Source organism: Nymphalis io, chromosome 8, assembly GCF_905147045.1.
Source record: "Nymphalis io chromosome 8, ilAglIoxx1.1, whole genome shotgun sequence".
NCBI lineage: Eukaryota > Metazoa > Arthropoda > Insecta > Lepidoptera > Nymphalidae > Nymphalis > Nymphalis io.
The window spans coordinates 3,291,048-3,308,550 of record NC_065895.1 but is presented as its reverse complement, the minus strand read 5'-3'; the positions used below and the strand labels follow the sequence as shown (position 1 = coordinate 3,308,550).

General features: G+C 30.9%; 1 protein-coding gene across 1 annotated transcript in view; it reads right to left on the bottom strand.

The window, feature by feature from the left end:
* Positions 1–1,271: 1,271 nt before the first annotated feature.
* LOC126770209 (mitogen-activated protein kinase 1) overlaps positions 1,272–17,503 on the bottom strand; it is a 59,085-nt gene continuing 42,853 nt past the window's right edge. Inside the window, exons 6-8 of the mRNA XM_050489470.1 lie at positions 15,227–15,394; positions 5,963–6,151; positions 1,272–4,057 (exon numbers count right to left, since the gene is read on the bottom strand). Coding sequence (XP_050345427.1) covers positions 3,938–4,057; positions 5,963–6,151; positions 15,227–15,394 — 477 coding nt within the window. The 3' untranslated portion in view covers positions 1,272–3,937. The remainder of the gene's footprint in view (positions 4,058–5,962; positions 6,152–15,226; positions 15,395–17,503) is intronic.

Below are 17,503 nucleotides of genomic sequence, written 5' to 3'. Positions count from 1 at the left end.
TAAAAATAATTTTGTAATGATTCGTCTTGATAATCATTAAATTCAATTGATTAATCTCATAAATTGAATATAAAAATTGTAAATTGATTCCATTAAATGAATATCTTATTTATGTTAAATTATAAAACCATTTTTTAAAGATCAAGAAAAGCAAAGGTAGAAAGCATATTTATATTTTATAATATATAAGTATACCTAAACCAATAATATAAAATATAATACTTGAAAATTTAAATACGGGAATAATTTTCATCTATTTACTTAATAATCCTTGTATTTGGTCATAATAATCGATCTAGGGGTTTCTTAAATGGACCTTTATGACGTAGGTAAAACAAAGAAAATCCACTTTTTAAAATGATTACGTAAAAATATTTAATAAGTAGCACCAGTTGCTGTCTCTTTACGTTACGTGGAAACATTTTCACCTGATATGTTATATCGAAACAACACCACTTGCGGTTATTAAACGCGATTAGCGACATGCCGCGACGCGGGAGCGCTCATATTATTAAGTTGAAAGCATTGGCAGATTTCACGCCATTTAATAACAAAGCGCGATAACAACACCTTTATACTTCGCATAATTTTAAACCTGCTTACTTTAACGTTTCATGAGCTCAGAGTCCCGAGTTAAGTAGTCATCTGCATTAATTTGGTTTACTGCGGATAATTTAACGTATATTTTTACCCTTATACTCGTGTAATCTTACCGCTCCGTATTACAGTATATTTTTTACATTTATTTACGGTAAACCTCTCATTATTTATATTTTCGCAAAGAACAACACTTTGCATTGCTTAATTCAGGTTTGAAAATTAAGTTATCCATTATACAAGGGACATTACATCGTAGATGTCAGAATAGTATTCTGTAAGAACTCGCTTCATTATTCATCCGTGAAATATTAACAATACCGACACGGTGATATACTAATTTTGATGCGTGTCTCCTTGAAATGTTATAATTATTGTCATTAGTTTTACGGTCAATGTCGCATATCACTTTCTGACATTTCACGACCATTTTCTGCGGTGAGTTTCGAGTTTGTTGTTACGGAATAGCCCTGCAAGTTTATAATGCTCACAGTACCGTGACTATGGACGGAGAAAAACATTTACCAATAGATGGTCCATTTGCCCCTTTACTTACATACTATAAGAAATAAAAAGACGTATTGAAATTGTATTATAAATATCTTAATAACTTTATTATTATTTTTTAATGTAATAATATAGCCAAGGGATTATATTTAAATAAAACACATGTGTATGTCAGGTTTTAAATTTATTTTCGTAATATTCAACTGTTGACAGATAACAAATGATCTTACAATATCCAATTTGTACATAATGACTTAAGAAAATATGGCAACACTCATATTTTAACAATAAATACGCAATGCTCGTGTTACTTTGACGGTAAAATATTATTTAAAAATTGGTAAGGGTCTGCGACGTGAAAAAAGTTCAGAGTAGAATATCTCATCGATTAAAATATATGAAGTTTATTTAAATTCATATCAAGCAACACTTAACACATTCCATGCGGTGACAAAATTTTACCTTTATTAGCAAGGTGCGGGGCATACACGACATGTACATAGGACGCCGATCGACGGTTCTAGAATTTATTAATTTCGAATTCATGCCCGTCTTTTTTTTTCATTTTTAACATCAAGCAACGTGAAACGAACGCCGAGCAGCGTGCGTCGCACCGAATGGATCAACAATAGACGAGAACAGCCGGCGAATGAGATATAATCCACATTTAAGACGTAATATATCTACTATTATTCCACAATGATTATAAATTGTCTTTTAATAAAATTAAGGATTTACTCCTCGAAAACACATGTAAATATTTGTCATTCAGGAAATGTAAATCTTATAATGGAGACAAGATTCATAAGCTGTACAAACAGATTAATTTCAATCTCTTCGAGATAAATAGTAATGTTTTATCGTCAAGCTTTTCTTATTTAAATACATATTATTAATAAATGTGTGACATTGGTGTTTATAGTTAACACCAATTAAAAAGCAGAAATTTCACTAAAAGTTAGACTGCTTTATATTTAAAAAATATATTTTATTTATTATCAATCGAAAACTAGTGTTTAAACATTCTTTTACTTCGTTTAAATGAATAATTAATTATTTATCTCGAAATTTTTAACATCTGAAATTAATTAGAATTAAAAAAATGAATTATATAATTAGTGACATTTTGGGCATTATCAAATATCACCGCAGTCTTAATTTAGCAAGCAACATTATAAATATATTTTGACATTTAATAAAACAGACGTCCCATGAACATTATGAGACAATTTAAATAGTAAAATATCAAAACAATTAATGGGCTTTTTTAAATTAGACAGTCGTTAATTTATTTATACGCCCTAATTACGATCAACAGACAACTTCTTCGAGTTATAATTAATAAGTGACCGTCCTAAATCGAAACACCGGTATCCGGTCCAATCGTAGCTAACATTTCATAGATATACACAAAGAGTAACAATAGTCTAAACCTCGAATTCAAAACCCGAAGCCAACTGCGGTACGTTCGTTGAAAAACTCACTCAAACCGCACAATCAAACGAAACGGATTTTTTTTAATCTAACGAACATTTCTTTAAAACACCTGATATGAAGAAAGAACTATTCTAAAAGTCGTATTGTGCGCGAACGTGCCAATACAAGGAAGACGAGAATTATTAAAATCGTTCAAATAAAAAACGAAAGTCTCTCAACGAACACCGCGACACGACCGAATAATAAAAACGCGCCTCGTGGGATCGCGCAAGAATCAATTAGGAATTTAGTACTTCAAAAAAATTTATCACGAGTGATTCTTCAAAATACATTTATTCGAAATGTAAAAAATATTTACATCTTGCGCCCTTTAAGCCCGTCTCGTTACCGATTTAATTAAATTTAAATAAACGTTCCGTTCGCGTGGTCCAAACAGATTATACTACCGACGTCGTAACATTCGACATTGCTACCGTGATACGTAACGCAATCCCTTGTACTCTAAAACATACTCGATACGAAACAGAGTTCGCTGTAATACTGTATAATATTTCCACGCGAGCCTTTAAACTTTCCATATACGACTAGGTTTATAACGTCGATAAATTTCAGAAAAGTCCTATCTATCTATAAAGTCATACTTCGATATATCTACCGTTTGAAAATTCTACTCATCCAGTCGAACGTTTAACTATTATTATTAAGTAATATTAAATTTTAAAATAGATTTGATTTTAATTACCTTAAGAAATAGTCGAAATAAAATTGTATTAATCTAAAACCAAGTCGTTGTAAAACGTTGATTGCTATCACATATTTGAAAGATAGTCAACTAAGGATGGGAGAATGGGTTGTATGATCTATAGTTTTTAATTAAATATTCTAATATCGAGAAGAAATTATTCCCGAAAAAAAAATGATATGAAATTAAACGTAATACCGAAAGTCTGCGAATTGAACGCATACCACAATACTCAATGATATTAATACAATAAAAGGTTACCATCACTTTGGTCAACCCTTATGGTGGGTCGCTGCTTTAACATTCACACAACTATTATAAACGCATGCAAACTCCTATTTACCTAAGACTGTTTACAATTTATAAAGAAATTATTCAAACTTCAACGTTTTGTCGTAAAATTCCGCTAATCGCAATGAGATAAGAAAGATATCAAAGTTCGAAATGCAAAGATTAGTAACAATTTCGTCAACACATTTACAAGTCAAAGAATTCAATATGACTTTATTACAGCAAAAGTATTGATCGAATAATGTTTATCTAATCTATTAGAAAACTATTTTATTTGAAGTTTTAAAAATCTTGAATTGAGCTTGCATGCATACGCTTCCGCGATATTTCGCTGAGACGCCGTTCGAGGGTAGTTCCGCGGATCTACGCATTTTCGTTCAGCTGCTTAAACATTAGAGTCTCTTCAAATATGTACTTCTTGAGTGTCTCCTTCGGCAAATTGTCTAACTCCATTGTGAATCGGAACGGCTCCTCCGCAACAGGCTGCAATAAATAATGAACTTTAATATCTGTTAGATAGATAACGTTATCGTTCGAATTAAATTCAACGACGCGAAATGTGACACCGAGAATGGATCTTAGCATAAGACTGTTCAATTAACAATTCCATTAAGGTTCTGTGTTAGTAATTTTTTTATGTTTTTTTTTCTTATAAATAAGAACTTTTTTATGCATATAAATAGAAGTTAACTCGTATTTAAAAATACTTCTAAATATGTTGTAAACGATTTCATTATTATATATTGAATCTATTGTATTTAGTGGTTGTACATAGTGTATGAAATGGTACCCGCTTCTATTTTTCTAATTATTTCACTTGCATTTTTTTTAAATATGATGATGATATGTGTTACGCGAGTTAGCGTATACAAACTATAAGTCTCCATCGAAATATATATGTATAACTGAGCAAGATATTACTAAATTAATAAAATTAGTATTTAAAGAAAATGCATGCTGTAGATATTTTCCACACTAAAAATACACCTACAAGGTTATGACCAGCACGCGTTGCAATAGCTCTTCATTTTAATTTTTGTTAAGCTATCCGATCTTTGCCTATTGTACATAAAAAGTAATAATTAGAATGTATTTATTTAATTATAAGGGTAATAAAACAAATATGAGGTATATTTTCCAACGCTCGACCGTTTCGGGTCAGGTCCCGAGAGCGTTTATTGTTGTTAATTCGATTTCCCCGCGGAGGGCAGATCGTGAATAATACCGTAATAAAATAATAATAATATAATATTACTTGGAGGAATTTCGGTGATGGCCACTAATATAATTAATAAATAAATATTTATTTTTATTTATGCATATATTTCTTTCATAGAAGTTCTTAAAATCTCATATAAGGTAAGTATAATTTTAAGACAAGTGTTTCGTGTTACAAATATGAAAAATAATCGTTAAAGTTGTACGTAACGACATTAGTATATTTTATTTACACGTTTCAGTACAAATCAGGTTTATTCCGCTGTCTGCGGTCAGGGGTTTTTATGACGTTTTTATGAAGCAGTATAACAACTGTTTCGAAGAAAATACTAGTTGGTTCAACTTCTACGCGTCAAAATGTTATGTTTTATAGATTTCGTGTTCGCTTTTAAATTATCTTGACACATATAATATTTTATATAATATGAAATGTATACTTAATAAAGCTATTAAAATAGAGTGAAAAGCTACCTACCATAATATTAATATGTTCATATTAATATTATATTGGAGCTCCTTCATAATTTCTAATTATAGAAATCATTTCTCTTAGATATTTTTTCAATCATTTGTTTATGAGGAAACTTCTGTGAGAATTTTCTCATGTATGACCGAAGTTAGAGGTCGGTAAACGCTTTTTTCAGACGAATGCATTTAAATGGATTTAAATTGAAAACACATTCAAGTAAATTTAGTACGGAGGATTTTGTTTCGCTTTCATATAAATATGAAAATTTTACGTAAATCAATTTAAGTAAAATATTATTTAACATAAACCAGCTAGTGTTACTTCATTAGGGATTTAAAAGCGTTTAATTACTTTAATAAACTGGTATTAAAATTCATATATAATGCTCAAGCACTCAATAAAATAGTACGATATTACGTTATTATGAATATTATCTATAAATGTTTTTGTTGTTTCAATTTTGTCGTCACTTCGAAGTTGATATTTTCCGAGTCCGAAGATTTGTAAAAATAGAAGAATATTTTTCATTTATTACATTTTTGGTAGGTATTGCCGAGCTTTAGTGATACCGATAAAAATATTTGGAAATATTAGTAAAAATAATGTTCGAAACACTATTTTATATACGTTTTACCCAAATTTTAAATGATGACTAAGGTCGAATTTCGATCTCCGGGCGAGCACGAGTTTATATATGTTACCTCATCATTAGGGTCGTAGTACTGCTCCAGGTAAGGATGTGCGAGGGCCTCCTCAACGGTGATGCGCCTGTGCGGATTGAAAGTGAGCATACGGTGCAGCAAGTCCAGGGCGCGAGGGTCCGCCCCAGGGAAAAGTACAGTCCACGGCACGCGTGGTTTGTAAGGCAGCGACTCCAGATAACTGCGAGCCTAGGAAATAAATGAAAAAATAAATTCCGTACTGTAATTAATTGACTGTCTTTTATTAAAATTAACAAGATAAAAAAATAACGACTTCATCCCACAATAAATACGATTATTATAACTACAAGTCTGTACATAAAAATAATAATAATAAATTTATTTATTCTAAAATAGTATCTTATATTCTAGAGCCTTCCAATAAGTATATATGTAATACCAGCGTATGATTAAAAAAATCAGTAGTGAAGTTTCTAAAAACTTGTAAACATGGGGAACGCAACTTTTCTTGATTCGGTTAAAAATATATCCTATAAGAAAATTACAAGTTACAATTTTTAAAAAAACTTTAGCAATTTTTATCTTCAACGGTTTTCTTTTAAAAACACTGACACAGTAATTTCCTTGGAAATTATATAATAAAATTCACACAACTCAACTGCCTTCCAGAGCTAAGGGAAACCTTTATCCACACCCTGAGTTAAGCATTGATGTAGAACATCATTAAAATAAATATTTATTCAAATGTAATCTCGGAATGAAAGTGTAACATATAATTTACATTATAAAGTTTTTTTATATGGAAGTTATAATTTCATTTGGTTCTTTGGAGACTGTGACATTAAGCCGAACTCTCCAATATGTTCATTTAATTCCAATAAATAATTCTACTTATTTAAGTCGAGTCTTTGAATTCGTCCCCTAAAGAATACACTATAAAATATGAACTAAAACTAAAAAACTCATTCTCTTTACTACATCGATCCATAAGAAAATATATAAAAAGTTGTAACTGTATTCATTTAAATAACCGTATATCGAATAGATTTACATACATACATACATGAAATGTATACTCTATATACGTATAAGCCGAGATGGCCTAGTGGTTAGAACGCGTGAATCTTAACCGATGATCGTAGGTTCAACCCGGGCAAGCACCACTGAATTTTCATGTGCTTAATTTGTGTTTATAATTAATCTCGTGCTTGACGGTGAACGAAAACATCGTGAGGAAATCTGTATGTGTCTAATTTCATTGAAATAATGCCACATGTGTATTCTACCAACCCGCATTAGAGCAGCGTGGTGGAATAAGCTCCAAGCCTTCTCCTCAAAAAGGAGAGGAGGCCTTAGCCCAGCAGCGGGACATTAACCGGCTGTTACTCTATATAGTAAGATATATATCTATAAATGTGACAGCCGGGAACTGTCACATTGCAGTGTAATTTAATCAAAATCGGTTTACTGGTTTAGCCATGAAAGCGTAACTGACGAACAGAGTTACTTTCGCATTTTACATTTATAATATTAGTATAGATTAGGCTGTATTGTGATCATCATTAAATACACTTCAACGTTTGGTCACATTTCGGCTTAATCGGTCAGGTGATAGTTATTCGAAATTCTGGTTCAACTTGACCGACCGACACTAATTTAGAGACATACAAATCAGCCAACTTCAGATATAAAATCTAAAAAGTGGTTCTCTTCTCGGTGATCCACTACATAATGAATTGAAACAGTTGCTTTAGTGAGCCTTTAGAGCCCTTCGCAATGAATATCCACCACTTTGAAAGTATATTATATGTACTATATATACTTTTCTTTTGTAAAACGATCCAATAACTCGATCGATGAGATAAATGTTTGAAAGGGTTTAAACGTTTAAAGTCCCAATCTCTTTTTACATGTAAATTATCATGAGTATTACAGGACATTATAAATTTAATATAAGTACTTTTTTAATTATGGCGAGTATCTTATAACATCGTTATCTTTGTAAAATGTATGGATTTGTGCTTCTTTAAATATAGTTGAAAATTACATTTTTTTTTGTTATATCATATGTATTGCCAACAAAATGCAATAGATTAACTGCCGCAAACTGTCACTTTGACAGATTCCAATAGCCACAGATTATAAAACGGACGTATGCTGGACAACTAAGCAAAGTTTCAATCACAATGAAATGAACGGTTTAGGAACGCGTAGAGAACATACATACATTTATAATTTATTAATACATTCAGATTTCTTTCGGTAGAAGGTAAATAAGGAAATTTCCATTAGCCTCCTCTGTCTTCAGACCCTTGTACGGTGTCACTCGCGTTAAACGTTACCAACCATGTTGTTATATAGTATAAAACCCTTCTCAGTAAAAGATCTCTCTAATGCAAATACATTTTATCCGTTCCTTTGGTTTCTTATCTACAATTTATTTTAATGTGCCTGCATCTTTATTACCATGCAGTATCACAATCTAAGTTGCAAGAATTAAAAATTGATCGAGATAAATTTCGTTTAAAGGCTTTTAAACATTTTTGGACGGCCAGCGACTACGACTAGCTTTACATAAGTGATGTGGGCACTATGGGAGTAAGATGGTCGAATTTTAGTATTACTTCAAAGTTTACGTATAACGTAACGTTTCCAAACCAAATCATTTCAAATACAAAATGTTTGCGTCTGCTTAGTTGCAGATATATATACTTACTTATATATGTACAATTTTCGATATAATAGTAAGTGTACACAAAAGTCCAAAAGTGACAACAATAAGCCTTGATTAGTTTGCGCGCGCTAGTTACATTACATTGTTCGGAAACAAGAGACTTCGTTGTCCATTTATATTCATTTAGCGGTGAAACAACTCGCCCTAAACAAACACATCGCGTATCAGGAACTTTTGCAATATATCAATTTCATTAGTGAGGTAGGTATTTTTGTATGGAACCTAAATCATAATATTGATATTGGTTTTATTTTCCTTTAAAAAAAAAATTACAATACAATTATTTTATGTTTAATAAAGATTTTGAAGTTGGCTTTAAAAATAATGAGGCACATAAGTTGGCTTCCTATTAAATAGATATAAATATGTGATCACGACTTAAATACTAAATATTTGTTAAAGAAATTTTAGTTTATAAAGCCACGGCGATAATCAACCGCCACACAACTGTTATGAAATTAACAACGTTTAACAAGTTAAAAACTTAGATGTTATATTTTTTGTTCCTGTAAATACTCAATACTTCAAACGGAAAAAAGTAATAGAGTATTAACGATTGGCTGAAGAATAACTGATGCGTGGGTGGTACCCAACCCGGCTTGCACAAAGGCCTAAGCCAGTAACGTTTATTTCAATACAGGTAGTACCTGTTCACGAATTTATTCAATGGAATATGAAAACAATATTCTAGATATCATCACGATCTAGTTTTGCATAATATATATATATATATATATATATATATATATATATATATATATAAATATATTATATATAAATATATATATGGTGTATATATATTTAATGTTCAACATACCGAATACAAAACAAATATTTGTCTACTCCTTGATTTTATATACATCAAATTAATTCTGTAACCTTGAAAATATGCCTGAATAATAAATAATGAATTTCTTATTTAATAATTCTATCATTAATTAATATAAATGTACTTCGTTCGTAAGTAAGTATTAGTCGTTTCACATAAAAAATCGAATCAACATAGATCATTAAAAAAAATTCTGTATGATCTTAAAATTCGATTTCGTTCTCTTCGTTCGTTCTTTTGAATTGCAACGCGATAGCCTATTCCCTGGTTTTCTCTTTTGATGTTCTGTAATCCCATTAGTAAGGGAGTGTGTGTTTTTTTAGCGTCACATAGACTTCGACAAATATGCAAAAAACGCTTATTTGCTCATATAGTTCGCGTATTACAGGCGAAATTATATAACCTTATTATTTTTTAACACAAAACCATTGTCTTCCAAATATCTTTTAATGATTTAAAACATAAACTTTTTTAATTAATTGGCGACAGTAAAAAAGGAAATTTCAATATTAAAAATTGACGCTCAAACTTCAGAACGAAATGAAAAAAATTTTACTTAGTCCCAAGGCGTAGAGTACGTTACAAACTTGGTTTCGTAGTATAAGGCGCTTTGGGCGTAGTAAAATATTTGACTCTGTTTTCAAATTTGAGTTATTTAATTAATTTTTAATTTAATAGTTTAAACGTAAAGTCCCTCTGTGTTGCTTATCGAGATCTGACTAAATTTTCATTACTCATTTAAACTCTTTAATACCTTTTTTGACTTATATATACGTATAGATTACATGAAAATCAATGCACACATATATATCAGACATTAATAACATAATAACTATGGATTATTCATGGTATATGTGATATTTAAATTAAAATATATTGGATATTATTTTATAAAACTAATTATTTCAAAAATTCTTTTATTCTAAGATCTTGTAATAGTCATAATAGAAAATACAACCACATTGATCTGTTTAAAAATAGTTTAAGTAAATTTTATAATCTTGTGAAAAATACTTATTAGTAATTAACCATAACCATATTTACGTTAAAATTTTACTTTGTCATAAAGAGTTATATTTTATGTAACATCAAAATTAGTCCACTTCCCTGTTAAAACAGTAGTGGAAACTTAACTGGCATAAGTGTTAAAATATGATTATTATATTAAGTTGTAATATACGATATGCTGTATGTTTCCCTAATAAATAAATAAATAAATAAATAAATAAATAAATATTTATGGTACGATATAATAATTTAAAAATCGATATAAATAGTAAACACTAAACAACAAGCGCAAAAAACAGTACATAGTCAAAGTCAAAGTCATAAATCTTTATCCAATATAGAAGCGTTACATTTGCTTATTGATGGTCATAAATCTACCACCGCTTCGTAAATAAACACCTCAGACCTGAAAAGAACCGGCGAAAGAAACTCAGCATAATTAAATAGCAACTAGTATATAATATATAACGGATAAATTGAATGATCGAAAGTTATTTTGCTACGAAGTCAAAAACCATCAACTTTCATAATTAACAGCTTAATGTTCAGAGAGTTCCGAAAATCATACTTTACCAAGAGATTATTATTATCATGTTTAAAATTCTTTCACACAGCGATTCGTTGCCTATATCTAGTCTACATATGAGGTTATAACTTAATTCAAAATAGCGTTGAAAAGTTTCAGTAGAAGTGAATAGATAATATACAAAAAATAGGAGAGTAAGAGAGATAGATGTTTACACAATTACGCTTCAAATGTAATGTAGGGAAACGGCTGACGATGAATTACAGAACAGACCTCACTTAGAACGGACTTCTATATGCACAGATTGAGGGAATCGGTGCTATTTGATGTCTGCCTGCATATTTAATATATCCATTAAGAATTAATGATTTCACTTCCGACAATTTCACCGCAGAAATTAATCTTCTATAAATTACTGTTCCATTAAATATGAAGTAACTGGAATTTTTGTACAGCCTCATTATTTTCAATCATTATTTACAACCATAATAATATGATATATGCGAAAGTATGTATGTATTGGTTGTCATTGGTAAAGGACTAAAATATTTTAATTAAATTTCTTTGTGAAAGAAAGTACGCTACATTAAGAAATTAATGGTCTAAAACCTTTTTTTGACAAGCTTTTATTTAACTTTATTTACTTCCATGATGAATTACAAGCACTTCCACTTATCCTAAGGAATTTAATTTAAAATGTTGGTTCAGCTTCGATGACAATGTATTTTTACGATAAGCATGACCTGATCCTATACCCAGGAGCCCAATTTAAAATTCAATTCAAAAAATTCTAAATTCATCTACCTTCGTCTAATGCGAGTTAATAAAAACCTAATATATGTTTTTATTATTTTTAAACTAAAACATACCTAATTATAAAATTACAATAATTGCTTAAAATTACATTGAATTAGTTCTTTAACACAAAAAAATATTTTTTTTATTTTTTTATATAGAATAGGAAGGCGGACGAGCCACCTGATGGTAAGTGGTCACCAACGCTCTTAGACATTGGCATTGTAAGAAATGTCAACCATCGCTTACATATCCAATGCGCCACCAACCTTGGGAACTAAGATTTTATGTCCCTTGTGCCTGTAATTCCACTGGTTCACTCACCCTTCAATCCGGAACACAACAATACCAAGTACTGCTGTTTTGCGGTAGAATATCTGATGAGTGGGTGGTACCTACCCAGACGAGCTTGCACAAAGCCCTACCACCAGTAAAAATACTAAGTATGCAAAATACTAAGCGCTTCCTATACGTTTATGAGTCTAGTTATAAAAGTAAATAGCTTTTCTTATCCTTTTTCATCATCACAATACTCCGAGCGATCGAAGTCGCCTGAACAAACCGCTTTCCGATAAACGTTTCGTCCATACAACACGAGAGATTAATCTAAGAACACAATGGTGAAGTTTTTGTTTATTCTTAATCTTCAAAACAATGATTGTATTGTTGGTTTTGTCTCGATCAATTCGATTGTTTAAAATGTAATAGTTATCACTTGGTATTTACCTTGGTGTTTAATAAACAAACACAGAAGCTTGGTTATCCACAAATTTAAATCGATGTGTCGTTGCGTTTCTAATGTTATTTTCGTATACATTGAATATAGATGCTAGTGAATTTAATTCCCAAGAGGGAGAATAGTGTCTAGTTGAGTGAAATAAATGGGATATTTATGAAAAAGAAAATATATTTCAGAAACATTTATAATATATATATTTACTAACACAGTAATTCTATTTATAAGGAGGCCGCAGTAGTGGGACAATGAAATGTTTTTATTTATAATGTGATATAATAAACAAAATTATAAAATTTAAAAAAAAACGGATTCGACTAATCCATTATAAATTCGGTCGAAGGCGGTTTTACTGGATAGTAATATTAAAGTCCTCCAGACCGATTTCGGCCACGGCGGCCAATCTCAAGAGAGATTAGCCAACTGCGCGGGAATAGCACAAAAGTGTGTGCTCAAACACGGGCGCACTCTCTATTCCTAAACTCTCATAATCAGTTGGGACGACAATACGACAAGACCGGAAAGAGTTCAGACGTAAGATGAACGGCTTTACGTGCTAGCCGAGGCAAGTTAGTGTACACACTACCAACTTTCAGACTCCGGGCCGCTATTGAGAACTTACGACAGAAAAACCTAATAACTTTTTATTGGTCCGACTTGGGATTTGAACCCAGGACCTCCAGGTCTGTGGCCTTACATCTAGCCACTAGACCAACGAGGCAGTCAAGGTAATAATATATAAAGGATACATACACATACATATATACATACACATCCAAACTAGAAACTATACATTTTTCAGGAAAGTTATTCAAAAATATATCAGCATTTCTTATTAATGTCTAAAATGAGTCGGATTTTAGAGGATTAAGGACTTAAAAATAATAGTTCAAGCAAGCAATCAAAATAATTACACATTTCAGAATCAGACAAAGATATGTTGTATATTTTAATAGAGACAGAGAGAGAGAGAGAGAGAGAGAGAGAGAGAGAGAAAGAGAGAGAGAGAGAGAGAGAGAGATAAAATTAGTATTTCAACTTGAAACAACTACATAGAATGTAAATTCAACTTCAAATTCGCCTGAATTAGCGCTATTTGAAAATTAATTGTACCTAATAACTACGTCAACAATACCTCGTAGTAACAAAGTTTACGCGACTCCAGTTAACGAGCCCATAGTTAACTTGTTTTCGAGCTAATCATACATAACATTACAGTAATTAAAGTTTTCTACACACGTTAGACGTGTGTTAATTATCAAAGAATAAAAGATAACCGTTAAGATGTTTTAAAAGTAATCACCAGACACAATTATATAGATGATATTTCGAGACTAAATAAATAAAGATAAACAATATTATTAGCCAATGGGGAGATATCAATTGGTTTTATAAGAACGTGTCAGAAATCACTCGCTTAATTCGCAATTACAACCGGGAAAAAAATTAAAAAAACTAACGTAAAACAACAATTTTATATTTAATTTTGTTCGTTCAATGTTTTATTATTATAATGAGTCTATTACTGTAACTTTCTCTGCACAGGTCTACTGACAATATGAACAACAAAACAGCAAAGCACCGTAAGGTAGTTTTATTGTTACTTTAGCCGAAAACAGTTTTCCCCAAAAATGTTAAGGCATTTTTATTACGGCGGTACAGTTGACAAGGGTAATTTGACGTAGATATATACGAAAGGTCACGACGTTTGTTTCATTGTTGTGTTTACTAGTTGATGCTTCTCATATTATCATCAATTTAAACTGCTAGTTAGTATCGGATAGCCTGTTACAATAGTTAATACTCCTCGTAAAGACAAATAAACAAGTTTGACATTGAGTTGAAATCATTGTACGAGTTCTTGAATAATCTATTATGTTAATTATTATGGATACAGTTTTAAACTGAAATCGATTCAGAGATTCATGTGTCGCACATTTTCTGCTGTTTAATGCGAATGGTCGCATATACGGTCGCTAACATTGTGTTCGTGTTTATAAAAGCTTGAAAATATAAAAAGAAAATTGAAAACAAAACACGAGCGTCGTATGCAACGTAACAGCTTACATACGCCATTTAACTGGTGATCGTATTATATATTAAGGAATATTTTACGGAGCGACTATTTCAGTATACCGTTACGAAACGGCGTCGTAGCACACGCTCTAAATAGGCTTTGTAATTTAACTGAATTATTGTAGCACCATGGAATACTGTTAACGTAAAAGTACACCTCATTAGCATGGAATAAATTAATAGGAAACAGGCAAAAGAGTAGTATGTTGTATTTGTATGAAAAATAAATTTCCACTATTTTAAGAAAATATACAATTTTTATATTATTATTTTAATGTTGAATTCATTTTGTGACGAAAATCCTTCAAAATCTGATATTTCAATGTACATAATTCCTATTGGAATTATACAAGATACGAAATAGTTAAATATATAGCGGTAGTAGACAAAAATTAAAAAAAAAATTGTTAAGATAACTTGGTAACTAATGCAAACATTAACTTTAAAAAGATCATAAACACTGAATTTTATTTATTTGTATATAGATATGTGGTGAAATATATCATAACCTTTGTATAATACTGTTATAATTAATAAACGACAGCGTAAATCATGTTACTAATATTAGTGAAAACAAAACCATTAAATATTACACATACCTTTTCATTGATGATGCAGTCCAAGTCCTCCTGGCTGGGTGAGCCCAATACACCAAGGATATGATTCAGCTGGTCAAGGTAGTGCTTGCCCGGAAAAATGGGCCGGTTAGACAGCATCTCGGCGAGGATGCAGCCCACAGACCAGATGTCTATTGATTTAGTGTAGCCCTGGATGAAGAACATTCGTATCAATACAGGGGATCGTGGATAAAGTCATATAAGTCATTAAGGAAAGCTCGTAAAGTCATTGGTTGAACTTTTTCCTGTCGTGTCGGATTGCCGTCCCATCGGATTATGTGAGTAAGGGAGTACAAAGTGCACCTGTGTTGGCGCACACGTTAATGCACTATAATATGTTCTACGCAGTTGGTTAGTCACCCATGAGATTCATCATCATCAAATTTTAAATCCTGTTAAAAAACTAACACCAGTATTTCAACGATGTAGGTTATATCTCTCACGTGACTTACTTGTGTTCATCAAACGAATGCAACAATAAAATAATATCACTTTATTGAAGAACCTCTGGTAAGTAACCATTTAAAAAATAGGTTGACTCAAATTAAAAAAAAAATAAGAAACGTGGAAATGTCCAACAGGAAAGCAAAACATTTTTTTAATTTTGTTTGAAATTCAAAGCATGTACCCTCTCTTTGCCTTTAGATTTAATTTGTTTTACCTTTTTTAAATTATATGTGCTTAGGCTTTAGCTTAAACAAATATTGACTAGCGAAGGTAATAAAATATCGATTTATAAAAGCGAAACTGGAAAAGTCCGTTCACATAATTTATCTGTAATGAAAAATATATAATGTATAAAGCGATGGATACCAATGAAAGATTGGATTCTGATTAAATAACTTTGTGTTTTTAGAATTCGTTCCCTGGCCGATGTAATGATTTACGTATTCAAAATTTTCTGTATCATTCTTGAAAATTAAGTTAAATAATTTAGGGAGAAATTTGGTTTATTTTATTTAATTTTATCATAAATGTTGTTTAAAATACTCTGAATAATTTATTGTAATTTATTTCGACCTTTATTTTATTGGTGTATTATTCCAAATTAGAATTGTAAATTAATTAACCCATTTACTTGAAGTAAAAAAATTGATATAATAGATTATTTTGTTATTACAAGTGTGTGCAAAATTTCTGCTCAATCGGTTGTGTGAAATAGGTTTAAAATTCAGTTGCAAGATTTGAACCAGACAAACTAACAAGTAAATATTTACACGTAGCTTGTAAAAACACTCGTTTCGGTAGCTGTTATATAAAAGGTTCAAGGGTTGAAAGTATTGACAGGCTATCTTCGAATATGTCATGATTCCTTGTTTTCTTTTCGTTTGAGAATATAGAATCGCTAAAGTGAACACTTAAATATTAACGAAGTGAGTTCTGTAACATCTAAGAAGAGATCCGTTCCGTTTGCGTCTGAATATGTTCCTTTATAGAATAAATATCGGTATAAAATTAAGCCGTCAAATTTGAGTAGTATTAGTAGAGTACAGTGACAGTCTGAAGCTTTTTATTATAAGAATACTTTGTGTGGTTATTATCATTCAACGACCCTCAATTTCATACATACACTGTAGTTTATGTATGAAATTGCAATTTAAGTTAGTATGCCTGAATATAGAATCTAGAAACAATCACGCATGTAAAACAGTAAAAAGTGCCCCCCCAAGTTTATTTCTAAATGGACAATATCACTAAAGCCTCTCTACTAATTTTAAGATTGCGCATATATAACCATTAATCCCGCATTGGAGCTGCTTGGTGGAATAAGCTTCAAACCTTTTCGAGAAGAAACCTTTATCCAGTAGTGTGACGTTTTTTTATAAAAAAATTTAAAAATTCTCACATTGAAAATCCAAAATTCTCTACATGCATTAGGTCTTATATATTGGAATATCTTTCTATTGCTTGATAGAGTTGTGCCTGCATTTCCAACACAATCAAAATTCTAAGATTACAATTTCTAAGTAGAACATGCTTCATTTTACTTTTATACTTATATAATCCACTTCATTTACCACGAACAAATACTGACCATTTAAAATCATACTTAAATCGTATACTGGGTCGAATAAATCAATCGTTCACTTACCACTGAACGATTTATTTTGAACAAATATAATTTGTAACTTCGGTCGCAAACAAAAAGTAATATAAAACGCTGTCCCGCAAATACTGGATAGTTTTATTACTTCACCCGCTCGCCATATTTTAATTAACGCAGATTTCAATCTATTGTGTTTTACGATGAATTATGAT